Here is a 27,796-nt window from a genome sequence, read left to right on the forward strand (position 1 = left end):
AGCTACTCATTGTGCACAGGACTAATTAGGTTAAAAGAAAACAGTGTTAGGACGTGTTTTAAACTAAAAAAAATGGAAAACTATGAGTAAATTAATGGTAATTTGGATGATGACTGCCTCCTCCTGATAGTTAAAAAATTATTTAGCTAATTTAGGATTCTAAAACTGCTTTGTGGGGTGCAGGGGTTGGAAGGAGTTAGTGAGGAGGAAAAGCCAGTTTGTGTACCTGTAAAGTCATGTGCCAGATAATTCCATAGCTCAGGATTTCCATAATTTAGCTTCTATCCATCTAACCAACCAGATTCTGTCTTTAAACAGATTTTAAAGAATGGTTTCCTAATCTAACTCTACTCAGTCTGGGTATATGTTACCAGGAGGAATGTTAGAACCAGGCACAATCACACCTTCTGCCTGTAAAACAGACAGCAATGCTGTGAGTTTAGTCCCAAGTGAGACCCACTAGTTTCGGTGTGGACAGCCGTGGTCCACAGAGAGCTCTCCTCACCTGAGACTGAAGAGGATGTTCCCATCAGGGTACACACGCAGCATGATGTTCTCCATAGTTGTATCATGGATGAAGGATCTTTTAGAATGGACAAAAAAGATATCAGGCACCCAAATCTTTTGTATCAATCTATGATCAAATGTCATGCTTTTGTTTGTTGTGCTAGGGAAGGAGAGCCTCTCATCTTTCCAGTAATGCCTGAGATAAAATGTCATTGTAAAGTCCTAGACAGAGAGAAAAAGAAACCAGTTAAGACAAGTAGGAATCTGATTCAAAATGACCACTTCACTATGAGTCCCCGGACTGACTGCCATGGGTGCTGAAGACTTACAAGTGAAGACTTACATTTTCAGGTGGATTTAGGATAAAGCTAATAAGCCTATGTTTTGGGTTTCTCCTTCACATGGACTTAGGGTGAACGTTGACAGTCTCTGGGAGTTATGGAGCGTTCACATTGGGGAAGAGAAGTGAAGTTATAAATGGAAAGCATTTCTATGTAGCATTCTGGTAAATTACCTAAAGAGATCTCAGAAGAAAGGGACCTGACATTCCACTATTTTGTTATCCATTATTTATTTCATTGTGATTTCTTTTCTAATTCTGAATAAATATTGACTTTTAAATTGATTTTTTTATTCATAATTTTGTATGATTTTTATTCAAGACTCTCAAATTGAATAAACTACAGCCCCACAGAAACCCTGCATTTGTTAGAGCTGTTTGTAGAAAGCAAGTTGTCAGAGGTTCAGGGACAGAGAAAGTGCTCTTCCCCCGTGGGAGAGACCGAGAGTTCTCATGAAATGAAAAGGTGGTTCTCAAAGTTTAATGTGTGAGAGAATCACCTGTGAAATTTGTTGAGATGGCGCATTTTCCACAGCACGTTCCCAGAGATTCTGATTTAATATGGTTCAGGGATTTGAGTTTTTAATGTTCATCTCAATTATAAGGAAATAAGAGTAGGAGGGAAAAAACTATACTAACATATTAGAAAAAGTATTTTGTTAATACATTGAATTGAATTTGCTTTCAGATATTACATTTAATATTTGGTTCTTTGAATATAAATGCACCCATCTTCATCCAAGTTAAGGGGTGTGGACTATGACAATGTTTTTCACTTTTTATAATTGTTACTTACTATTTTTATTTCCCAATAATAATTGGTTTTTTTAACAAGTGCATATAACAGAACTTTGGTATTTATTATACAAAGGATACATCTCAGTAAATGCCAAGGAAGTCACCAATTAATTATGAGCTAGGTTTCTCCTAGGTTCAGAATAGAGGTACATTGTATTGTTGCTCTGGCTTAATCTGGGAACATTAGCTATGGATGATTTTTTATTAGGGTGAAAGCAAATAAATAGAATGATTCATTAACATAACACTATAAGGAATTGTATGGGTTATTGCAACTGCATGGATTTCTTTAATAAACGTATATTTAGAATCAGATGTTCAGTCTGATCTGAAGGTCACGGGGTAAACACTGAACTCATGAAGAAACAGCAGACATGGGTGTGTGCCAGGGATACAAGCACATTGAGTCACTGCTGACTGGTGATATCATCAGGAGCAGGCGAGGCAGTGGGCTGGAAGTAGCACAAAAGACAAAACTTACATGGATTGAAAGCAAATCTGGGATGGGACAAATGAAGGCAGAAAGATGATAAATGAGAAATAAAAACAGCCAACCCGAGGGAAGGGGGTCGCTGCTAGAAAGCATTTTCAAATTGGATATGGTGAACCCAGTAGGGTTTTATCTGATACCTATTAGCCAAGCAAACCTTATTTGGGGGGAAGATGATGCCCAGTCTTGGATGCTACATGTTCAAAATAATAACAATTTTAGATGCAGACTGGGTTATTCAGCAATGATGTGGATATTATACCGCAAGAGAGGAAACAAGAGCTTGTTCCAGGAGCACAACAAGCTCCGAGAAATACCAATAAGAGCACCATCCAGGTAGGGAAGGTCCAAAGTCTTCTGAACCAGGCCTTTTTGTGTAGCAAATCGTATCGCTGCTATTTCCTTAGGGCACAGGGTGGTGCATGAAGGAAGTTTAATTTAAGGCTTGTACCAAACTGCAATAAGGATTGACTTAGATAATGACAAGAACCAGAAGGACCACTAGCTGAACAGTTTACAGAGGGAAACAAGACCCAATGGGTCAGAAGATTTAGTTTAGAATTTTTCAGAATTTTTGTGTAACCCAAACATTTCTTTCAGTTATTGAATTAGAAAAACCAGTATAAATATAAATATTAAGTATATATATGAAAAGATTATGTGACCTCAGTAATTTATGTTTTCTAAGCCCTGCTTTCTCTTTCTCTTTTTATCTTTAATAGTGGTGTCTGTTTATTACAAAAATAATATACAGAATCTAAATTTCAAAACTTAATTCTATAAAAGTCACTTTGCTAGAAGTTTATGTATTAAGAATAATTCTATTCCAGAGAGTATCTAAAACCAACTTTTGAAATATCATAAGAACACAAATTTAAAAGGTTCCAGAAAAAGAAATGAAATGCATGGATTAATGTACACACAAAAAATGTCCATTAAATGAATAAATTGGACAAACAACAAATATATTTTCAGATGGAGAATGGAGTTTGAAAAGCAAGTAGTTTACCTTTTTCCTATTCATAGTTTTATAATGTCATACAATATTTCCTTAGTTTTATAAAACAAAAACATGAGAAAATCAGCCTGCCAAATTTAAAGCAGAAAATGAAGGATGATAAGCATCTCGCTAAGGGCTGTGATCTCAAATGCCTCCAAGGACTCAGGTGGGCAACTTCAATGGAAGAGGCAGGCTGAATCTAAAGAAAGCAAGGCACCAGTTTCAGAGTAATCTGGAGGACACAGGTCCCATCTAAAGCATTCAAAAATTGAATTGTTTTATACTCTGGCTTGAGGGGCAGAGAACAAAACTGAAATTCAAACCCAATCCAAAATCGCAAGCAAACCAAAGCCTGTTCGTAAGCTGGATCTTCCTAGTGAGTACCTGTTAAGGCCCTTGCCATCAGCAGTTACATGGAGCGTAGTGCTGATGGGAAACAAAAGAAATGAGTCTAAAGGGGATGATGGAAAAGACAGCACGACTGAAAAGACAGAAATGAGAAAGTGTGATTCAAACGTAAGAATACGCAGCAAATAGGTAGGAAAAAGGAAAAACATTGAAATTTTGAAACTGTAAAGGGATTCTTGATTTGGCATATAAAAGTAAACTAAAAGGGGCGAAACAAAACTCTAAGACTACAGTAACAAATTAACAGGAGTAGGTAAAAAGGAAATACTATATATCTGAAAACAAACATGTAAGTGTTTGCACACGAGTTAGCCATGGCATTGACTAAATTCTGCAAAACTGCAAACATCACTTAAATGAAAATGGCTCTGGTAATTATTTAGACAAAGAAGAGGATTCTAAGTTGGAAATAGAGCAAATAAAATGGAAAAAGTATGGTAGATGGTATCAAAATGTAAAAGTAGCTGAAGTAAAATCCGTTTAAGGGAAAGGAAGAAGAAACGAAAACACCGACATAAGCAAAGGCATCGAAGACAGAAAAGGTTCTGAGGAAGGCTGAAGATAATAACAAGTGAGCAGTTTCAAATTTAATGAACCTTGGCTCACAAATAATAAAATTCCATGAAAATACAGATGTTTCTTTGCAAAATAAAATAATGGCAGTCCCGTCAAGATTTCTAAAAAATATAAGGGAATATATTTATACAAATTTTTTTTCTTAATTTTCTTCTTAGTCCCATGAATTAAAAAAATCCTTTATCTTCTGCTAATCATTGTCTACAGATGGATAAGCAAAACTGATATCAGTTAACATATTTGGAAACAGTCTATTCATCCTTGTTCAAGTATTTATCTGGTGAGGTATAAGGACTCGTGGTTGTGATTTTATATTGTACATGTATTATAATTGTTCCCAGTTCATGTTACGTAGTTAAATATATCATGATGTTCCCATTGAAAACCATTAGCAGGAAGAGAGAAGAGTATGACAGGAATGAAAATTTTAATTAAGGGCAGAAATAACTGTAATATAGCAACCACAGTACCATTATTCAGTACAGTAGCAAAAATAAATAACATACATAATTAAATGAGTCAGTAAAACTAACCAGTCATTCTGACGCTGTTGATTTCTAATCTTTTCAGAAAAAGATGAATCAATATCCCACAGAGAAACTTACCATGTTAACCTCTGAAATGCTGTCAATGCTTTCCACCTGGACATCTATCGCCACTGGTACTGGGGACCCTTGAGAAAGAAGAATGGGTAATAGGCTGATAAACACATTGCAATTATTTCAGAAACATTCAAAGAAGATCAATGTTCATAGATTATAAATGGATTAAGTTTTTAAAAATGAGTGTCTCTATTATCTATAGAATCAGAAATCATACATTCCAACAATAATTATAAAGGCCTATGTGCAAATAAATGGTATTTCAATAATCATTACTCATTTGCCTGAGATCTCAACATTATCCTTCTGTACTACAGAAATGATATCTCCAGGTTTTTAATATTTATTTCTTTTTAGCTAGTAGTAATTTAAAAAAGAACAATGTGAAAAAAACATGAAAACATTGGGTGGTGCCTGTGACTCAGTGAGTAGGGCGCTAGCCCCATACACTGAGGTTCAACCCCAGCCCCAGCCAAACTGCAACAACAACAACAAAAAAAATAGCTTGGGGTTGTGGCAGGTGCCTACAGTCCCAGCTACTTGGGAGCTGAGGCAAGAGAATTGCCTAAGCCCATGAGCTGGAGGTTGCTGTGAGCTGTGATGCCACAGTACTCTACTGAGGGCAACAAACTCAGACTCTGTCTCTTAAAACAAAACATGAAAACATGTCTAGGGGTATGTATAAGTATGTATTCTGTATGGTAATCGTCATGTTGGGGATTTAGTAAGGGAGTGTCATAGAGTCCTTGACTGGGCAATGTTGGAACCTTTTCTTCCTCTGCCAAAATAATTATCCTTTTCCACTGGTGCTGTGGTTGGCAGATTAGACAAACACATGTAACAGTACTGTGTTACACATGGACACCAGATTCAGAAGTGTTCCTTTGCTGAGCACTAGTAACCGCAGGCTGCATTTGGAAAGAAGCAGCCATCCTTAGAAATCCATTTGGTGGGAAGATACTGAAAGTCAGAATTGGAGCAATTTCAGACAGAGAAAAATGGCTGAGATCTGTTTGCACTTGGGGCTCCCAGAATGAGGTTGAAGGGCCCAGAAAACCTGACTGACATCATAAGAGAATCCAGACTAGACTGAGACTATGACATTTCCTGTTTATATCTAATGAAGGATTTCTCCACTTCCAGTGTGAAGAAAAAGTGATGTTAATTATTCATCGTTTAGTTTTGTGTATGAAATTTAATGCATATATGTGTTAACTAATTTGTATATTTAAACATACGGTCTTTTATGTGTTTTCATTCCATAATAAGCCACCCTCAATCAAACCTTATTACCTATACAGTTTTGAGTTAAAAGAAAATGTTTTAAACTATTGTTCAAAGAATATAAATCTGTTTCAGTTAAAATTAGGGGATTTAAAGGGATCAGGCCTAAAAAGCTTCCCTTCTGAGGCCAAGTAATGCCTGTACGTGTATATGCTACCTGTGTGTGCATACAATTCTACCACGTTTTATAAATGCACAATACAATATAAAACAAAGTATGTCTTGCCAGTCTCTGTATCTCTTTTGTAACTCCCCAATTAATGGGCTTAATCTCTTTTGTAACTCCCCAATTTATTAGCTCATTTATTAACATCAGATTCCCTTTTTCGGGTTCCTTAAGTCCATACTCTGAATATTATTTTGGACTGTGAAAGGTTTCAGTTCACCAGACCTGGGGCTGGTCACACAAATATATTCCTTTTTCAGGTTCCTGAAATATCTCCCTTACATCTTAACTACAATCTTCTTCTTGCCATTTTAGATCACTTAACATATACCCTTTAACATTAATTATGGCAGTACTATAAATAATATTGCTTAATGATAATTATGACGAAGGATTAACTTGGGAACATCTCATTATTATTCCTTAATAGGAATAAATAGGGTTAAGCTCTGGCAAGTTTTTATTGTGTGTGTGAGTGCACGTGCACACTTTTTTCTTGAATTAATAGTTATCAAAATAAAGCTTCATAAAAAATATCTTGTTCATGGCTCTACTTGGCACTTTATAATAGTGCATCTTCTTGTTAATTCCAATACTCTAATGGAATAAAATATTTGGAAAGGTCTTGGAGGAGTGGCAAAATATCTTGGCTAAAGTTCTCAGAAACACTGTCTTCCTGGTTCTTGAATGTGGTCTTTGGACTGAATCCAAATTTGATATAACAAATCCTTTTATTAAAAGGGGAAAAGCAGGGGCAGCCCTTGTAGCTCAGTGGGTAGGGTGCCAGCCCCATGTACTGAGGGTGGTGGGTTCAAACTTGGCCCCAGCCAAACTGCAACAATAGCAACAAAAGTGGGGGGGGGGAGCAGAGAATGGTGAAGCTTTTCCTGTCTTCCTTGGTGCTTAAAAAAGAACAATCTTGAAATCAGAAGGTTGCAGATTCCCCACCCCTCAGGGAAGTCCACCACTGGTAAGGGATCTGGGATAACTAATGTCACTGAGCCTAGTTTCCCCAAATCTGAGTAGTTCTACTCGCTCTGGAGACTCATTTAGCAACTAAAAATAATACAGTTATTAAACTTACTTGGTACTCAATAAATGGCACAAAATAAATGTCACCACTACAGCAGCTTACATTTTTTGTAAACCTGCCCCTTAGGAACACAAGCCACTATTCCCAGCACAAACATTTAGATAATCAGTCCACTCTTCACTAAAACACGATCCAGTGCTTCTCATCACTTATTTTCTGAACAAAACCAACAACTTGGATTTAGTATGTCATAACTTATATGTGGATCCTAGGTGCTTATGCATATCTCTGCAAGCCTGGGGACAAACATATGAGACTACCCTCCAAGGACATATTCAGACTTCAGGCCCCTGCTGCCCAAGCACTGGAGTCTCAGGCTGTCTGAAGGCCCGTCTGATAATGGAGCTAAAGCATGGCTTGTCCATCAGGAGTGGATTCCTGGAAACATCTTAGGTTTCTTCTTCCCTCTTTCCAGATTTGTATTGCTCTGGTGAGGATGAGCTCTTCTGTTTGAGGGAAAGTGTGTGCCCTCACTCCTGGATTGAAGAATCTGTACTGTGCTCTAGCATTCTTGAGGACAGAACGGAGAGTGAGGGGCATAGAAAGGCAAGATGCAGAATCAATTTTGGACCTGGATAAAACCTTCAAATGACAATTTTTTTACAGATAGGGAGCTGAGTCACAGAGATAAGGTGGCAAAAAAGCAGAAGGACTAAAAATCATGAAATTTGTATGGTCACATAAACCTGAGTTAGAGTCAGAGTTCTGTAAATGCCTCAACTTCTCCTATCTTAGTTTGCTGATCTGTACAATAAATATCTCGTACCTACCTTACAGGGTTGCTGGGAGACTAGCATGCTTAAGTCCTTAGCCTAACCCCTTTCAAATGTCTTAACCACCAACTTATTCATTACTATTGGATCTGTAGTAAATAAAACAGCATAAATAATAATTTTATACCTTTAATTATACATATAAAGCATAGAAGATACAGTAAAAAGTAAATATTAATCATTATGATTATGGTATTGATTTCCCAGAATCATTAACTTTTATATACATAAAGATACATGTGTGTAGTATCAACCTGGTTTTTATGCAGGTTGGAACAATGAGGGTTAAATAAAAGTTATCCATCTTGTTTGTATAATGTATTTAACATTTATTCTTTAATATATTATCTCATCTTATCATCAGGCCACTTCGTTAGCTGGATAGAACTGATTTTAGTTCCACTTAATGTATGAGAAAACCCATACTCAGAGAGGTTACAACATTTGCCCGAAACCCAAAGGTAATTAATGATTGGAAAATGGCCAGGTCCTTTTTAATCCGAGTGCGGTACCCTTGCTTGACAAGCAAAGCCTGTACATGCAGCTTTTATAACTTTAGCTTTTGCCTTGACTCAGTAACCAGTATCTAGATGCTGAATTGATTTCACATTGAAGAAACAAAGAAATGATCATCTATAAGACTAAAACAATAAAGGCCTTCGTTATGGGAGATGCAAAGGGTAGAGGATGCATAAATAAAGAAAATGAGCTGCAATTTATAACCCAAGTTAAACAAAAAGCTCCCCTAAATTTATATCCTCTTGTTCCCACATAATGAGTCAATTAATCTTCTAATGCTTTATAAAAGTAAAAAACACTGCAGTAGCAGCTGGTTTTAATGTTAAAGCTAATTAGGAAAACACATTAAGGCAAGAGAAGTGCTGAAGTTACATTTAGCTGAAGAGGAAAGAAGTACGTTCGTGTGTTTGTGTTACAGACAAGTATAAAAAAAGAAGATGAATTAAAGCTTGTCTTTTGTGTCCCACAGTCTAATTTCCTCAAGGAAGGCATGAACAGAGGAATGGGTTATTGGTAAAAGAAGTTGTTCTGAGCAAGACCCGCAAGAGAAGGTGAAGTACTATACTTCACAGAGCTGCCAGACCGACACTTCTGACTGAATTTATGGATTTTTTGCCTGAACTGACTGAACACAAGCCATTTGGACACCATTTAGCCCAGGCTATGATTGTCAGAAAAATTTCTTAATCATGGCATGATTTGCCACCTGCCACGAAGTAGCACATTTCAATTGGATTTCTAATAACCCTACAAAGTTCCCTCTACAAAAAAAAAAAAAAAAATTAAAAATAAAAAAAATCTTAACATGTTATCTTTAACAGATTAAGCAAAGTGGAAATTTAAGGTTGATTTCATGTTTTTTTTTTCTGGGGGCTTAGGATGTCACAAAGCATGGGGAACAAAGCCATAAATGTTTTAAGATTGAAGAGGAAGATATGGCCTCTCAGTAATCCACAGCAGTGTTTTTCAAACTGTAAAGTGTATGGAATCACCTGGGGAGCCTGTTAAAAATGCAGATTTTTATTCACAAGTCCCGGGATGGGGGCTGAGCTTTGGCAGTGCTAACTTACTCTCAGGTGATTCTGCTGCTGGGCTTTTTTTGGCCACTTTGATTGACAAGGCCTCTCTAGACTGCTTCTTTCAAGGTCTACATTCAAGGACATTTTTCTCTCAATCTTTCTGGTTCTCAATGGCCTACAATAATCTCCCTAAAAACTCTTTCTGCTAGGATAGGAATTAATTTAATTGTGGAATCTAACCTGACAGGAATTAGGGCAGCTTTTTGAATTGGTGTTGAAGAGTACATCATAAGGAACTTCACATTGAATTGCTGGAGATGCCGTGTCAGGCCATTCCCGTGTGGCTGGCGCCCCCTAGTGGCTCAAAAACCCAATCGTGGGCAGGATTCCCATTACAGGGGAATTTGTAGGGGATATATATCATTTTCAGATTAATATGAGGGTACAGACCATTAGGTCACACTGTTTGCATTTGTTAAGGAAAGCCCAAGTTGCTGTTGAGCCCTTTGCCCATGGGGTGTGCTGTATACCCTTACCGTATCCATTAGGTGAAAGCTCACCCATCCTCCTCCCTTTTCTCCCTTCTCCCCTTGCCTTCCTCCCCCACCCTGAATTTAATTGTGTTTTTCTCTCCTCGTGTTTATCTGTTGGTTTCGTATTGTTATTGAGTACATTCGATACTTGCTCCTCCATTCTTGTGATACTTTACTAAGGAGAACGTTCTTCAACTCCATCCTGGTTAATACTCAGGAGTATCATCCTTATGGCAATTCTAACAAGGCTTGAATCACTACCATTCTCAATGGACTATTTCTTCCCTCCCCCCCCCAAAATTTGCCCAAGTTTGGATAATATGCTATACAGCTCACAATATTCTGAGCCTTGGTCTCTATGACTTTATAAAAGTTTGTGAAATCCCCGACAAATTCCAGCATTGCGTAGATCATTAGAGAGAACTAGATCTCCAGACAGAACTACAAAACCCCAGAATTTGTAGGGAATTTTACAAATATTTTTATAGAGTCATAGAGATCAAGGATCAGAATATCTGCAAGGTAGCTGTATAGTGTATTATCTGAATTTTGGCAAATTTTGTTGGGGGGCAGAAATAGTCTATTGAGAATGATAGTTAGTAGCTCAAGCATCATGAGGAGGACTCCCTATGGATAATACCCCTGAGTAGTGAAGTAAAAGGAAAAAAATAGTCTCAAAAGTTATTGACGTTAATGTCAAAGCTTCTATATCTTAAATTAGGATTCAATAAGTGTGAAAGTTGCTTTACTAAAAAAATTAAATTCACCAAGATTTAATCTGAAACTGACAACCTAATGCAGTGGTTCTCAAAATTCTCAAACCGGTAGCATCAGCATCAGTATCACCAGGAATTTATTAGAAATGCAAATCACTGGCCCCACCCAGATCATTGTGAATCAGAGCTCTGGAGTGGGGCTCAGTAATCCATGTCTTCAGAACCCTTCTGTTGATTCTGACACTTGGCATAGTTTGAGTCACTAATCTAATGATATCAGGTCAGACCCTTAGAATTTTAACCCAGTCATTTTCAGGAAGTTAAAAAAAAACCCCAAAGATAAACACAAAACTCCAATCCTCAACATAATAACTACCAGACATACTTTTTCTTACCTGTTAAGAATTAGTTCCCCATGGTATCTCCCCTTGGTCACAGTATAGTATGAGAAGAGTATGTCCCCTCCCCACCCTGAATATGTCAAGTGTTCGTTGTTTATCAAAAAGGTGAACGTGTCCTACTGCCAGAGGAGCCTGGTTCTTTCCCTCATCTGTACTGCCCTCATCTTCCCATAGCTAGAATCCTGAGAAGTTATCAGTTCAGGAACTGTGGGAGTGGAAAACTTGGAGTCAATGAAAGAAGAGTCAGGATGGATTAAGTACAATTTATCAAGTAGATTTCACACCCTGTATATCGCTGGACCACTTGGGACCCTCAGTGATGCAACTACGTACATGTTCAATAAACTGAAGGGAAGAAAAACTTCTTACATGGACTTCTGCTGTCCTCGTCACCTGCCATTGCAACTTGGTACCACCACTTACTGCTTTCAAGGTCTAGGGCAAAGCTCTTAATCTCCCTAAGCAAAATTAGAGAGGGCAGGATTCCCATTACAAACCCCAGAATCTGTAGGGAATTTTACAGACATTTAACATGATGGTGGTGCCTATTTCACAGGGTCACTGGTAGGGTGGAATAAAATAGTGCATCAAAGGGCTTAGTACAATTCCTCATACTCAACATTTTGATCAATTTTAATGGTTAGAAGTGATAAAAGTTTTTTTTTTTTTTCCCTAAACCCACTCATCAGAGAGGGAGCTGTGGCATTTGACATGTGAATTTTTCCACCAAAGTCCGGCATTTCAGCTCATAAGAATATTCAGTAAGGTTTTATGAATAACATGTAATCTAACTTACAGATTTTAGTTAAAACAATAAGTTGGTAGATAGGAAAGATATGTCCACTCACTATTAATTGATACTATTTATGACAGTGTGCATGTAGAAAAATGAGTTTTTTGGTCTAATTACAATAGATAAATTATCAATTATTTTCATTCAAGAGAAGATTATTGTTGAAGTTATTTTTTTCACTGATGTTTTTCCCTTGTGTTTTGGTCTCAATTGCTTCATAACTTCACCTCAACTTTGATGGTACAATGGATTTTGACATGAATTTTGCAGAGATAATACTCACCTCCAAACCCAGGTCTCATAGCAAAATCGTGGTCTTCTATATGGAGAAGTTGCTCGTGTTTCAGGGGCCATACTTTGGTAATGTCATCTTTCCTCATTCTGGTTTCTTGTTTGCTGTTCCTCCAAAGGGGGAAAAAATACTTTTGAGATACATATGCTTCTGGATATTTTGATTTAGGTTAGCCATCTGTGCTCAACATAGCATGTTCTGAAATACATACATAAAAGCTCATTTTCTCAGTTCATATTAAGCCAAAGATCTGTCAACATTTGCTCTTTATTATATAAATGTGGAGCAGATAAGGTAAACTAAATTTTGGAGAACCTCAAATGGCAAACTGAGTTTGGATTTAATATATGAACTGGCACTTTTTCTCAGAGTACAGTGGAGGTAAAAGTCAGGATCAAAATTCAGATTCATGGACCTCTGTCCCAAATCAACTAAGCCACCAAGGAAACAGGGCTCGGGAATTTTCATTTAAATAAGTTGCTTAAGTTATTCTTGGCATCACTGAGTTTGAACAATCTCTGCACTAAGACAATGAAAAAATAAAAATAAAAATACTGCAACACTGAAAACTGATGAAAATAATATTTTACTAAGACAAAATGAGTAAGAAACATGAGAACAGGCTGAGAGACAGAGGTTCTAGAACTTGCTAGATTATAACGTTTGAACACGACGCCAGTGATGATTGGGAAGCCGCTGACAGAATAGGTCTTCACCTACAGTCCTCTAGGGCAAAGGCAAAATGGGGTGTGGCCTCTCTGCCATTGGTGTTCTGAGACGTGGGAATAAAGCCCTATCTGTCCTTAGGTCTGTGAACTTGGTCACATTGCTGACACCTCCTTTCCAGAAATCTTGCCTGTGTGGAGGGAGCTTGTCTGTGAGAGCAAGGCTCCCTTGTGAGTGACGTGCAGCAGCTCCTCCTGACGGAGGCCTTGCTCAGCTCCTCTTAACAGAAAAATGTGCCTGTCTTCATCACTGTCATCAAGCTCAGCAGCAGCATTAACCCAAGACCCTGAGGGCTCTGCTAAGTATATCCTCCTCGTTCTGAATACCTGAAGTACTTTTGCATTAATAAATATCTTCTCTGGGAAAGAGATGTGAATTTTAACATAACACTTGGAGATGCAATTTCTCAACCCAATAAAGTGACTTTCATGGGGGAGAATTTCATATCCCAAAGCAGCTGGTAGAAGAAATACATCCAAATTTATGGGTACCTGAGATTGACCAGGGTGGGCTTTCAACAAGGCAGTTTCTGGCTGAGACCTTCAGAGGCTTATAGATGTATTTTTGCCATTGCTAAAAATGGGGAAGTTGGGAGAAGAAATCTGTTTTGGGTGGAAAGCAATGAGTTTGATTTTAAAAAGGTTAAGCCATTGTATTTTACAAATAAATGAACATATATAACTATTTCTTCCAAGGAGCTAGAATTAACTAGAAAACTTCTTCCAAGGAGGTAAACTATTTATTAAAGTAGTAGCAGCTAGGTTTTATTAAATGCCTACTATGTTCAAGGAACCATGCCAGATATTTTGAAAATATTATTATGTTTTGGTATACATTCAAATGATGGCTTCCTGGGCCCCATGCCCACAGTTTAATAGGTTTGGGGTATAAGAATTTACATTTATGACAACTTTTCAGGAGAATCAATGGCCTAGAAAACAGTAGATATTTAATAAAAGCTAGCTACTTGTCATTATTTTAAGAAAAATGGAAATGTAACTTTGGGTGGAAACTTAGGAAAATGTGTGAATCCCTTTGGCAATAGTATTCTTCAACTATAACTGATTGGCCTGTTGCTTACTTCCATGAAATTGGAAAGGACCAATCTTAAGAAACCCAAGAACATTGAAAAGAGAGCCTGCAATGAAACGCTGTCCCAGCAGCACATGTGAGCATGTGCACCAGCTCTTACCCGAGGGGTATTCAGCTACCCAGGGATATGTTCCGTGTTCATCAACTTTTGCTTTTTAATACCTCATCTATCTCCTCCCCCAAGTGTGTTGCTCACACACTCCCTAAAAGAATTTTGGAAATTGATGCACTCCCTCACACATATTTAAATAGACATCGACAATTCTTTCATCATAAATTTTAAAATTAAATATTGATGATTTAAAATAAAATATACTCTTTTTGAAAATGTATCCAATGAACCTAAATATCACCATTATACATTTAAAAAATGACAATTTTTCTTTAAAAATTGGAAATAGAATACCATTCCCTTTTAAAAAACATGTATTTTATCCCTAGAATTTTATCACTGTGTTTTATAGATTTGAAAGAAACAAGGGTAGACATTAAAATTAACTTTATTTTCTATGACCATTACAAATGGAGCAAAATACATCTCATCAATGTTGATACTTTCAAAAATTAAGAACAAAATTTCTTAATAAAGTGATGGTACATTTTCCCCAATTTTATGTAATCAGTAAATAGATATTACTCATTGCTAGAATGAAACAATGTTTTGCATAAATTTTATTCCTATTTTCTATTTGTATAGATGAAAGGGTTAGAAAACTGTATTTTTATTTATGTAAGTACATAGTACATGAAGAAATGTTTAGTATTGTTTTATCAATGTAACAATTATTTAAATTCCTTCTTGTTTTTCGAAATTCATGTTGCATGATCTATCATCAAGAATTATTTTTAGTGATTTACAATCTGACAAATTAATGAAGTTCAGTTTTGTTAAAAGTGAAAAATAGGAATGTACTAGGAATGTACCCAATTGGGAAAAGGATGTTTGATTTGATTAGAGCCATCCACTACCTCAATGATAATACTTACAGTGGTCTCTTTGTACCCAGGCATTTTTTACACGCTGGGGTAATACATATGGTAGGATCCGGGAAGAGGGAGAAGGGATGCCATCATTACAGGGAGATTGCAGGCAAGCTTTCAGGGGGATCAAATCAGGAAAGAAGTTAAAGAACCAGAAATTGATAGTTTTGAAAGTGAACTTTGCCCAGGTGCCCCTGAGATAGCTTTCGTGTACCTATAGGGGTACATTATATCCTGGGAGTGTAAGTGCTTTGGTTTGAAATCCCCTAGTTTATAAAATAATTTTTAAAAGGCATTCAAAAAATATTGCTGACATGAAGACAAATAGAACAAAGGGGACAGAAGCAAATATGCTCCATGAGGAAGTTACCATGGGATAGAGCATCAGATCCAGCTCACAGCTTTCGGATCTGATTCCATGTATGTGTCATTTTAAACCACTTCGTGTCTTTTGCCCCCTCCCCTATTTTAGTAGTAGTGATTTCATTTTTAGTAGTTACTTGGATAACTTCTAAGAGGATCATTCTTTTTCTTTTTTTTATTGTTGGGGATTCATTGAGGGTTCACAGAACCAGGTTACATGGATTGCTTTTGTTAGATAAGGACCCTCTTATATTTGTATCCTGCCCCCAAAAGGTGAACCACACCACTTGTCCCCCCACCCCCTCCCTCTTTCCCTTTCTCAGCTCTCCCCACCCCCATCCCCCACTGTGTACTAAGACCTTAGTTGTTCTCATATCAGAATTGAGTGCATAGGATTCTTATTTCTCCATTCTTGTGATGCTTTACTAAGAATAATGTGTTCCTTAAGCTTTGTCTTTACCGCAAGTTATTGTAAGTATGATAGTCTGAGAAACAGTAGGACTAAGTCTTGGTAACAGTTGTGGTTTTTCTCTTTGAGTTAGAGCCTTTGCATTCCTGCATGGAACAGAGGAAACATATTTCTATCTCCTTCCTCTCCTCAGGGTTAGAAACTCTACTACAATTTTATGACTAAGAAAGTGAGAGTCCAGAGGGCAGGAAAGACTGGATTTTTGAGTGTTCTCAGGGGGGCTACAAGGGTCTTTCAGGAGGACACATTAGACAAAAATAAATACTAGAACTGGTTGAGGAAAATATACCCAACTCAATCTGATATATTGGAGTTTTGTTAGTGGAATGACAAAAACTCATTTTAATTGAATCACAAACACTCAGTTGGCTGCTGTACAAAACTGCTTTCCTGAGGACTTGGAAGGCTGTGTATTTGATTAGTTAACTAGGATTAGAACTTGAAAACTATCCCTGACGTGAATAAACTATTTATACCCAGGGGAGAATACCATTAGCAAGCGTGTTTTAAAATATTTTATATACCAATTTAAGCCATAACTACCATTTTATGCCTATTAAATGAGCGAAAGACAAAAAATAATGTTCATGCTCCACACTAATAAGGATATAATGAAGTGGGAACATTTATACTTTTCAGGTGGGAGTATAAATATTGCTAAAATCTTTTAGAAATTCAACTCAGGAACTAGAAAGGTATTTCATAGGCTTTGACTTGGTAATTCAATTCCAAGAAAATTACAATTTTTATTGGTAAAGGAAAAAATTACATGAGTGAAAATATTTATTGCTATTATCTGTAACAGTGCAGGGTTGAAAATAAATGTTCACAAAAAAGGAAAGTAATTCTTGTCCATTAATTCAAATTAATTATGTGGTCTGATTAAAAATACCAATAGGATGTCTATGAAGCAAAGTGGAAAATGCTTAAGTATAGAAATTATGAAATAGTTTCTATGCTGTAATTTTAAACATGAAAAAAATCACGTAGGTAAATGAATAAAAATTAGAACTTGAACTTGGAAAAGAGAAAGTGTATTTGAGATTCTTGGTGTTTTTTCAATGTAAAAATCCTTTATTGCTCTGGTGTTATTTTTATATTAAATACTTTATAAATTATCCAAAATAAATTGGACTTACCATCTATAATCTTTTCTTGATAAGGATCTGTAGGTCATAGCTCTCCAACTTATCATTCCTTATCATTCCTTATCATTCTTCTCGTTCTACAAGGTTACCCCTACAGCCTCCATACATAGGGAAAATGGGAAATTGTGGCTAAATGTACTTTGTTTACAAAATATGCATTAGAATATTTTACAAAGAGGTGGCCAACAGGTAGAGAATATTCGTTTTGTAATGAATACTTTGTAAGTAAAGGTGCATTTGGCTACAAGTTCCCGCTTTCCCTATGTATGGCGCGTTTAGTGGCGACCTTTGGGATACCCATGGAAGCATGCCCTCTTGCTAGCATGGGAAGTTCATAATAAGGTAAAGTGTGATTATAAACTGTCTCAAATAACATGGACAGAATTTTAAAAAGGTATTTGTAGGCTTATTGTTTCTCTTTAAAGAAATATAAAACGAATCAAAAATGTTCTATGAGGCTACATAGAAATAAATCTAAGGAATAAGGAAAAAGCAGTGAGAAAACCAGCTGTTCCAATTTTGACCACTAAGAAAACCTGCAGGATTTTGGATCCAATGCTTATTTCCAGGTCCCTGATGTTTTTGAGATATCTTAAAGAGGACTTGGTGCATTAGATGGAGAAAATCTGTGGCTTTGATTGAATTGCTCCTAATCCCTGAACTCTGGGGATCCATACCTGACTTTAATCAACAGCCTGTCTCCTTTAAAGGAAAAACCTAAGCTTATGAGCATTTCTGTGGAAGAGCCAGCAAGAGAGGGTCCCATTTGGGTCTCTGTCCAGTCATGAACTTTGTGAGGAGGCCTCAGTTTTCTCATCTGTGAAATGAAATTGAACCAGATTAGGAGCAGACATTTTTGGAGAGCCTACATGGTGTATTAAATTGGAATGTTTCATATGAAAGTCTGGATTTCTTGCTTCTTTTCGAAAAAAAAAAATCAGAAATCTGGCAACACTAGGCACAAGTTTTCTTGTAACAAGAGGAGGCTGGACCTGACCAGTAGGTGCCCTGTAGTTGGAATCTCTGCCACTCTGTCTTCTTGCAGTAGCATTGAATTTGCAATCCCTTACACGGTCCTGGCTTTTACATTAGGTTCTGGGTAATGTTTAACAAGTGGATCTCCAGGAAGAAGCAGCCCTAATTTATAATGTTTGCTTATTTCCATGGTGTAAATAGTCCCACATGGCTGACTTCAAGCTCCTGACAAGCATGAGATGTGCAGCCTGTGGTAGAGTGTGGTCTGATATGGTGTAGTAAGCACAGTACGGTGTAGCAGACTGTAGTATAGTGTAGTATTTCTACCGTATAGATGTGATAGGCTAAATGACCTTAAGAGCAAGAGGTGATAGTAAGATGCAGTGAAATAACTAGGAAGTTGTGTTTTAACTACTTAATGCCTTTGTTTTAAAAATAATTGTAGATTTATATCATTTAATTTTTAATAGTATTTGTTTTTCATAGCTGGCTCATAAATTTCTTGAAAATTTAACTATTGGCTCTTACAAACCATTCTGAGCAGACTCCAACCCTCTGCTGATTATTCCTAAGGCCAGAGTCAATAGTTTGCTCCTCCAGGGTCCTTAGCCCCCAGTCAGGGTTTATTATTGCACAATTATTGAAGGAATGCAGAGAAGTCAGCGACTTTATATGCCTACTTCTCTTTGCATTACCAGGGAACCCAATTCCTTTTCCTTAGGCAAAAGGGGGACATTTTCACCTGTAATTACTTACTTTATTCATAGCCTTCTAGTCGGTATGTTTAAGAAATAAAGGGAATATTTCAATAAAAGATTTTTAAAGACTTGGATTTTAAAAAAAAAAGAGAGACTCTTTGGATAAAAAAATGCAGTTCTATTCTGAATAAAAACAATTAATAGCAAAGCATTTAAAGACCAGATTGTATGAAAACTGGCCCCAAATATCACATATAAATATAATTATCAATATACTTCATAATTTTCAGAGAAAGACCATGTCTTCCCTTCATGTTTACTCTATTCATTCTCTTCCATTATGAAAGAGCATGTCATTGGTTAATTAGTTCATTACTTATTTACTGACGCATAATCAAGTTGGTTTGGGGCAAAGAACCGCACAGTATTTGCCAACATACTAAGGCATGCAGCCTCCTGGGCTCCTTCCTCTAGAAACTGCCCTCTATAGTAATTTATGTATTTTTGTCAAATGCCTTGAAATTTTCATGAGAGAGTGTTTGAGTGACGGCTCAGAAATTGGCTGGCTGGATTACTCTAATTCACTCAGGGAGAATACCTGTGTTTCATTTTAAGTGGCTACTTCTGAACCAGCGTGATGGTTTACTCAGTCTCTGGTGCCCTAGAGGATTTGTCTTTGAAGAACACAAGAGCAGATGTAAATTTTAATGAATCCTAGTCTAGCTTGTGGCTCAAAGGGGTACCTCACTTAAGACAAGCAGAGAGAAGACAAATACGTTTGGCCCTATGTAGTAAAAATTCCGGGTTCCCTATGGAGGAAATCTGCTTTGGGTAGTCTCTAAAATCTTCTCTTCCTTTAGATAGGATCTACAAATGAGGCAGTTAACATGAGGAAAAAATTCCTACAACAACAAAGAACTGATATTCTCCTCTTGCCCCTTAAATGACACCTAAAAAATACATATGGTTAAATTTTTCTGCAACAACTGTCACTGACAGTGAGCCCAGCCAGTGTGATGAATTAGCTGCTGTGACAATCTCTCTTTTCATCTAAACTTCCAGCAAGCAGAATGAACAAATCTACTGTTTGCACGGTAGATGAAATTTTGAGCAGTCTTCATTTATTTAAAAATAAGAATGATATAAGAAATCTAAAAATGACCCATAGTCTGGCGGCATAACCCTACGTTTCCCAAACATCTCCTTGCCTGATTACCTTGAAGTCTCAGAAAGCTGTTAAACTGAACAGGACTTCATAGCATCTCAGGTCCGGGGTCTGGGAGCAGCAAGGAAGCAGAGTGTGAAAGGTAGTCCTGGAGTTTTAATTGCGGAGCAGGAATCTGAAATCCAGTAACCCCTCAACCCCCATCACATCTTTTGTTTTGGGTCATTAAATCTGAGACTTCAGAAGCTATTTATTAAAATGTTATGTTCTCTTTCCTGGTCTTGTGGTGACTGCTTAATAAATATTCAAGATGTGAGGGCAATCTGGCCGGAACATCTGTCACCCCATTTTCGGCTAGGGTTGACTGGGTGCTACTACCCATCTTCATCCCTCAATTTCTCCTCCTTGGTCTTTTGGCAAATCTGGTACTTGGTAAAAAGAAAAGACTTTCTCTAGGCTGAGCAATCATTCCAAATTTGCTTTCAGTGCTAAAACCTGTTTAAAGTCTCAGGCAAGTTGGAATAAATAGTCACTCGAATGGATCATTGTCTCCCTTACTAGCATGTCTAAACATGCTCTTGGTTATTAATGGGGAGATAATAATAATAATGTGTTCAGGATATTCCAAACACATGGAAACTATGTTTTCAAGCAAATGGCTTTAATGCCTTCTGGTATTATCTCATCAATGTATGAAACTATATACCCTACAAGTATTTGACAGTAAAAGAAGTTGGTGCTTCTATTCATTTCTACTAAAAGAAATTTGAAGAAACATTAAACAAAGGTATTGCTTATTGATGAAATATATTCCTTGAAAGAGTATTCCTACAAGAACTCTTTAACTGTTTCTACATCCTGCTCTTTGAGATGTCAACCAGAGGTGATTTATTATGATGAGATGATGGTGTCCCTAGAGACACACACAGCCACAAAGATGCTCTGTCACTAAAGACAGGTTTCTAGGTTTGCAATAAGTCAGAAGCAGCTGGTGAGAGAAACCGGGCAATAATTTCATGAACTACACTATGAGTATCTTACCGGGTTTGTTTCACTGAAGAGACGCACCACTCTTGTGTCTTCTTGATGTCAGAAGAAGCAGAAGCATTTGGCATCAGTATGAACCAGATGAACCAGATGTATGCAAAGGAGACCAACTGGGGCACCAGATTCATCTCTTCCAAAAGAATGGAATGCAGGTGGATACAAGCAATACTCTTATCACAGTTTCTTCGTGTGTCTTTTGAAAAGTAAATAGCATGCCGGGTAAAAGGTTTTACCCGGTTTTAAGGTTTTAAGCAAAATGCTGCTTTTCAATGCTGTTTCTTGTTTTAGTAGATTAAATAGGTTCACATCGTTTACAGGAAAATATTTGACTGGATCATTGGAAATTTAAAAAAAACAAAGCAGATGTGACAATTTTCAGTTTACATCGGCTAGTCCCTTTTTCCAGGAAAGGTTCTTAGTGTGTGATGCTTGATCCATTCTCAATAAACTCTCAGCTGTAGTTCTAGGCAAACAAAGAAGTGAGGTTAGGCATTAATCCTCTTAATCCAATGCAATATCATTTAAATATATTTAATGACTCTGCAAAATAATATGCTTAATGAGAAAAAAGATGATTAATTCAATCTTAATTATACATTTGAAGATGTTTTCCTTTATCCCATGGTTCTTTTCAATGCTGAAAGGAATCTTTTCTTTCCCAAATGCATACAGCCTGCCACAGCAGGAGCACAAAATCTAATCATTATTTTTGTCAGGAGTCGTATTTTAAGATGATGGTTTATTCAGTTGATAATAACATCGGTTTAATTTAGAAAGCATAAATTATGAACACACATTCTCCTAAAGGTACTTTGCATACATAGAGTAGGAATTTTCCTGGAAATATTCCTTCTCTGTATGCAAAGCACACGAATGGACATGTCGGTGAAATTAAATTTCTTCAGCTAGACTATCAAAAGGTGAGCAATACAGCGACAACTGGCCTGTTTACTAGGACTTAGAAGAATGCCATTTTCTTGCTCAGAACAGGGTTTTGTGAAGGAAATTCTTAAAATTCCTCAAAATGATTTGTATTCTTGACACCTTGAATCTTCTGATATTGCTTTAGCACATTAATTTATTTTGAGTTGGTTTATGTTCTTTTTTAGCCCATGCGTTAAAGCTTCTTAGGTTTCCAAAGCATCTTTTTCCTCTGTAAAATATATTTTAATATAAATTTTACAAATATACAGAGTACTATAATAAAAATTTCTTTCTCTTTCAAGTCTTGAGTTAGTGTATATAATTATATAGTTACATTATTATTTCATATGCATGTTTGCATTAAAATAGACATTTTGCATGTTTTTAAAGCTTTACATAAATGGTGCGATATTTTACCTCTGCCTGTTTAATATTTCTTCTTGGATGTCTGATAAGGGTGTCAAGTTGAACATGTCCAATGTTGAACCTGACAATATTTTCCCCCAATTCATTGCAGCCTTGTCCATGTCACCAGACAGTAGTACTGTCCTTTCCTGACTCCTGTCTTTCTCTCACACTCTATTCAATCTACCTAAAACAATGTATTCAGGACCCAAGTGCTTCTCACCATTGCCTCAACTATTACCCTGGTCTTAGTCATCATCATCTCTTGCTTGGACCATTGCAATATCACCCTGGCTGGTCTCACTGCTTCTTCCCTTGCCTTGTTTCAGTTAACTCTCAACACAGCAGTCAGTGATCCCTTACGATATCAGATCAGGGCAGCGCCTGTGGCTGAAACCGGAGGTGGTGTGTTCAAACCGAGCTCTGGCCAAAAACTGCAAAAAAAAAAAAAAAATCAGATCAAGTAATTTCTCTGTTCAAAACTCTGCTATGACTTTTCATTTTTCTCAATTTAAAGTCTTTATAATGGCTAGAAAGGCCCTACACAATAAGCAACTTCTCCTCCTTGCCTGTCTTTTCATCTTCCTATTCTCCACCCCAACCCTAGCCACTTGTTTCAGGCACACTGGCCTCACTGAAGGTCTTCCAACACACCTGATGTGCCCCCACCTCAGGGCCTGCGCACTGGCTGGAAACCTTGTCTGACATACTCTTCATCCAGGTACCTCTGTGACTAAGTCCCGTCACAGATTTAATATTTGTTCAAATGTCATTTATTCAATGAAGCATACCCTGAAAGTTCTTTAAAAACAAACAAAATATATATATATATAATATACTTTCTTTCCTCTAACAACCTGTGTTACCACACTTATACCTCACTTAGAATATTTTATATAATTTACATATTATGTTTGTTGTTTATAATCTGTCTAATCCTACTAGGATACAAGTGCTACACGAAAGTGATCTTTGTTTTCATCCCTGGGGTATCCCAACCACTTATATGTTTAGCATATAGTTGGTGTTAATAAATATTTGTTACCTGATAAGTGGATATCAACATATTAAAAGTTTCAGTAAAAACATCCATTTAGTTCTTTTTTTTTTTTTTTTTTTGAGACAGAGCCTCAAGCTTTCCCCCTGGGTAGAGTGCCGTGGCATTTCAGCTCACAGCAACCTCCAACTCCTGGGCTCAAGCGAGTTTCCTGCCTCAGCCTCCCAAGTAGCTGGGACAACAGGCGCCCGCCACAACGCCTGGCTATTTTTTGGTTGCAGCCGTCATTGTTGTTTGGCGGGTCCGGGCTGGATTCGAACCGTCACCTTAGGTGTATGTGGCTGGCGCCTTAGCCACTTGACCCACAGGCGCCGAGCCCATCCATTTAGTTCTGCTGAATTCTGTTTCTCAAACTTATTTGACTTTAGATCCCTCTTTAAGAAAACTTCACGATACTTACTAATATGCCTCAAAAAAAGTACTCCTCCAGGACAGCTAGTTTGGGAAATTCTGATTTATAAATAAATCCATGCTTTATACATCCTTCTTGCCAAAATTCTATGTTCTATCATCTCAATACTACCTTAGATGATGCCAAACTTTTGAGTCCACAATGATGTATTGATAGCTGATAAAGAATAGGGGGACTCCTTGAACCAGTCATTGGCCTGAAAGAACAAAGCACTACAGTAGAAGTTGTCCACCTTCTAGGACTCAGTGGAAGTGTCTGGGGGCACTTGTTCCTCATAAATACCTGTCAGATCATATGTCTCCTTGCTGTCATTTAAATCACGTTCAGATATCCTGGGTGTCTCCTTTTGCATTGTAGGGATGCATCAATAATCATAATCCATTTATTATAGATTGAATAGACCATATTGTAAGGTCTTTATTGAACAGACCAACTATCTGTAACAATATTAACATTAAGGAAGAAATAAAAGCAGTTTATCTTTTTTTGTTGATTAATTGTACGTGGGAAATGGTTTGTATAAAAATAATAATAAGGCAATAGCTTAGACTAGGAAGAGTTGGCTTATAGAAGGTCTAAGGGTTTTAGCTCAATTACAACAAGGCATCTGTCTCTGTCCAAGCTGAGTCGGCTCCTTAACCTTATCCCTTTAGAGCTTTCCTTTGGAAGCCTGGTAAGCTTCTTAAGAAAAAAAATAAAGCAGAAAAGCACATATGTCAATATTAGAAAGTGGTAACTACCAGGAAAGAAAATGATTCACAGGGTCACTGGAAAATTTTGTAATAGTTCAAGCTCTCCATGGCATAAACATTCATGTTCACTCTTCTTCCACTGTAATCATGTCAGCTAGTTTCTTTTCCTTTGACAGGGGGTCAGAGACAAAACTTGGATAGCATGGTTGTGTCCACAATATTCATCTCGAGATATGCAGTAGTTATTTTGCCTACCAAGAGAAAACAAAAGAAAAAAATAAAGTTTTATTTTGACTGGATCAAGAACATGTAACAATAACAGCAAAGTCCATGCTTCTAGAAATTTCTAAAGGCATCTGCAGGATGTCATGTAGGTAAAATATCTTGAAGAGGAAATTATAGAGTCATCCAATGTTGATATGAAAGGACCTTTGGAGATCATTTAGACTAGCCCTACTTCCTTCCTTCTGTCTTTTACGTATGAGGAAGCTAGAACTAGCAAGATTGATTGATCAATTCATTTGCTTTTGCTTTCTGATTGATAGTCATGTACCACATAATGACATTTCATTCAATAATAGACTGCATATACTATAGCCATCCTACAGTAAGCTAAGGTAAATTTATTACTTAAGAAAGAAAATATTGAGAAATTTAGTGTAGTTTATGCGTACAGTGTTCATAAAGTCAGCAATACTGCACAGCCATGTACCAGATCTTCACTTTCATTCACCCAGGACTACTCTTACCTACAGCAATTCCTATCCTATAAGCTCCATTAATGGTATATGCCCTGTATAAGTGTATCATTTTTAATCTTTTATACTGCATTTTTGACTGCATCTGTTCTATGTTTATATATATTTAGATCACAAATACTTACCATTGTGTACCACTTGCCTATAATATTCAGTATGCTAACACGCTGTACAGGTTTGGAGCCTAGGATCAATAGCTATACCAGTTAGCCTAGGTGTGTAGTAGGCTAGTAGGCTAGATGGGTGGTCTCCAACCTTTCTGGCGCCAGGGACCAGTTTTATGGAAGAAAATTTTTCCTGCGACTGGGGAGTAGGGGTGGGGTGGGATGATCCAAATGCATTACATTTATTGTGCACTTTATTTCTATTATTATTACATTGTAATATATAATAAAATAATTATACACTCACCATGATGCAGAATCAGTGGGAACAGTGAGCTTATTTTCCTGCAACTACATGATCCCATTTGAGGGTGACGAGCGAATGTGACAGATGAAGGTTCTCTTGCTTGCCCACTGCTCACGTCCTGCTGGGCAGCAGTGTTCCCAACAGGCCGGTGGGCAGGTACTGGTCTGTGGCCCAGGTGTTGGAGACTTTAGGGCTAGAACTTCTAAATTTGTGTATGTACGATCTAAGATTTTTCACAATGATGAAATCATCAGATGACACATTTCTCAGGATTTATCCCTGTTATTTAGCGACGCATCACCATATTTTGCTTTGATACTTTGGAAATGAAATATAATTGGCCATGCCTAGAGCAGCCACTAGGGGGCATATGCTCTTCCTCCCCAAAACATTGTTCTCACTGAGAAATCCTGTTTCCTACACTGCTTTTATTCCCTTCTCACATTCTTCCTGAGATACAGAATCGGCTGTGATAAGAATGGGGACAGTGAAGAATCTTGCTCTTTTTTAGAGAGAGTGCGTGGCACTAAAGCAGAACAGGCTTCATCATGGTGTAATAGGGCAATATGACCACTAGATGGAAGCATAGGACACATATTCCTATTCAGACCACACTATTGTATTTCCTAGGAAAGGAAAGATCACAAACCGAATGCTGAATAACCTGTACTTAACCAATATGGGTAAAATGAAATAAAAAGATTAATGATACAATGCCAAATGATTCAGGCAAAAACCAAAACGTAAAAACAAACAAAACCTAAACCTTGTTATTAAAAAAAATTCAGTTATTAACCTTGAATGATTGACTAATGAGGATCATCGGTTTCTATTTGAACATTAAGCATATTTTAAAGATTTAATCTTTAATTAGACCTAAGAAAAGCATTTTATTCGTGAAATGGTAAGAGATATGTGCGAACACTATGGAAAAATAAACTTTCTATCAAAATAAATTGTTATAAGTCATGTTTGGAAAAGGAACAAGGAGACCAGACTCTGGGTCAGTATGTGGCACCTACTATATGATGTTTAGAAACCATCTTAGATTTCCTGGACTTCAGTTTTCTCTTCTATTTTCATTAAGCATATTTATGTAGATAACTTTTCAGATCCCTGAGGAGGCAAGAATGTGATTTTTTCATGTGTGCAAACCCTAATTCTTCCACTTACTAGTTGTGTGAACACCAACTCAATTGCCCGAGTATAATCATATTAGGAGCTATTTCTTAGGATCATAGTCAGAACTGATGAGACTAAGTGTTTGGCACAATATCTGCTACATTGAAAATACACTAATTAACATAGCTAATATTGGCTACCAATCTCACCCACCTGTATTAATGTCACATAGTCTTCCGACATCATGATTTTGATCAACATTATTACCATGTTTGAAATTTTAGGTTATTTTTAATCTCTCCCTTTTCAAGTCTTTTGTTAGTTTGGTTTTTGCTTCAAAACCTCTTTTTCAGTTTTCTCATCCTTTGTATTTCCATTGCGACTACACTTTTTTTTTGTCTCTAACAGTAATAAATCTCCCTGGGCCCTAGCAGTGCCACTGCTGTGCATGTACCCACTCCCTGGGCCTCAGTGCCACTGTGGCATGTGCTGGCTGGTAAACCCTTAGTCTCAAATAAGATTCCCCCTGTGGAGGAAAAGGGAAGCAGAAAGACTTCAGCGGTTCTCACTGCTACCATGGACACTTTCCATCTTTGCTATCCAGATACTCCTGGTCTTTTTTTAACAAAGACCTCAGCTTATGCAGCTGCCAGGAGTTCATATCAATGTACCCCCTCATAGTACGACCTACTGCACCCTACTTGCCTAACTTCCTCACATATCCTTATGAGTGAAAGTCTTTATCTCTCTAAAGCCTGTAATGTCTGGCAGACGTACCTCTTCCTTCAAATTTGCAAACATCAATGTAAGTTTGTAAGAAAAATGAAAACTCAAGGAAATGTGACAATATTGATACCTATGAACTAACCCAAAGAAATGCAGATCTAAAAATTGCCTGACGGGCTCGGCGCCTGTGGCTCAAGCGGTTAAGGCGCCAGCCATATACACCTAAGGTGGCAGGTTCGAATCCCCAGCCCGGACCCGCCAAACAACAATGATGGCTGCAACCAAAAAATGGCCAGGCGTTGTGGCAGGCGCCTG

General features: G+C 37.2%; 1 protein-coding gene across 1 annotated transcript in view; it reads right to left on the reverse strand.

Moving 5' to 3' along the window:
• GABRR3 (gamma-aminobutyric acid type A receptor rho3 subunit) overlaps positions 1–21,102 on the reverse strand; it is a 44,246-nt gene extending 23,144 nt beyond the window's left edge. Inside the window, exons 1-4 of the mRNA XM_003783944.1 lie at positions 20,969–21,102; positions 12,302–12,414; positions 4,725–4,792; positions 506–729 (exon numbers count right to left, since the gene is read on the reverse strand). Of these exons, the coding sequence (XP_003783992.1) occupies positions 506–729; positions 4,725–4,792; positions 12,302–12,414; positions 20,969–21,102 (539 nt within the window). The remainder of the gene's footprint in view (positions 1–505; positions 730–4,724; positions 4,793–12,301; positions 12,415–20,968) is intronic.
• Positions 21,103–27,796: the final 6,694 nt, after the last annotated feature.

The sequence above is a fragment of the Otolemur garnettii genome, unplaced genomic scaffold (genome assembly GCF_000181295.1).
Source record: "Otolemur garnettii isolate 467f Iridium unplaced genomic scaffold, OtoGar3 scaffold00009, whole genome shotgun sequence".
NCBI classification, from domain to species: Eukaryota; Metazoa; Chordata; class Mammalia; order Primates; family Galagidae; genus Otolemur; species Otolemur garnettii.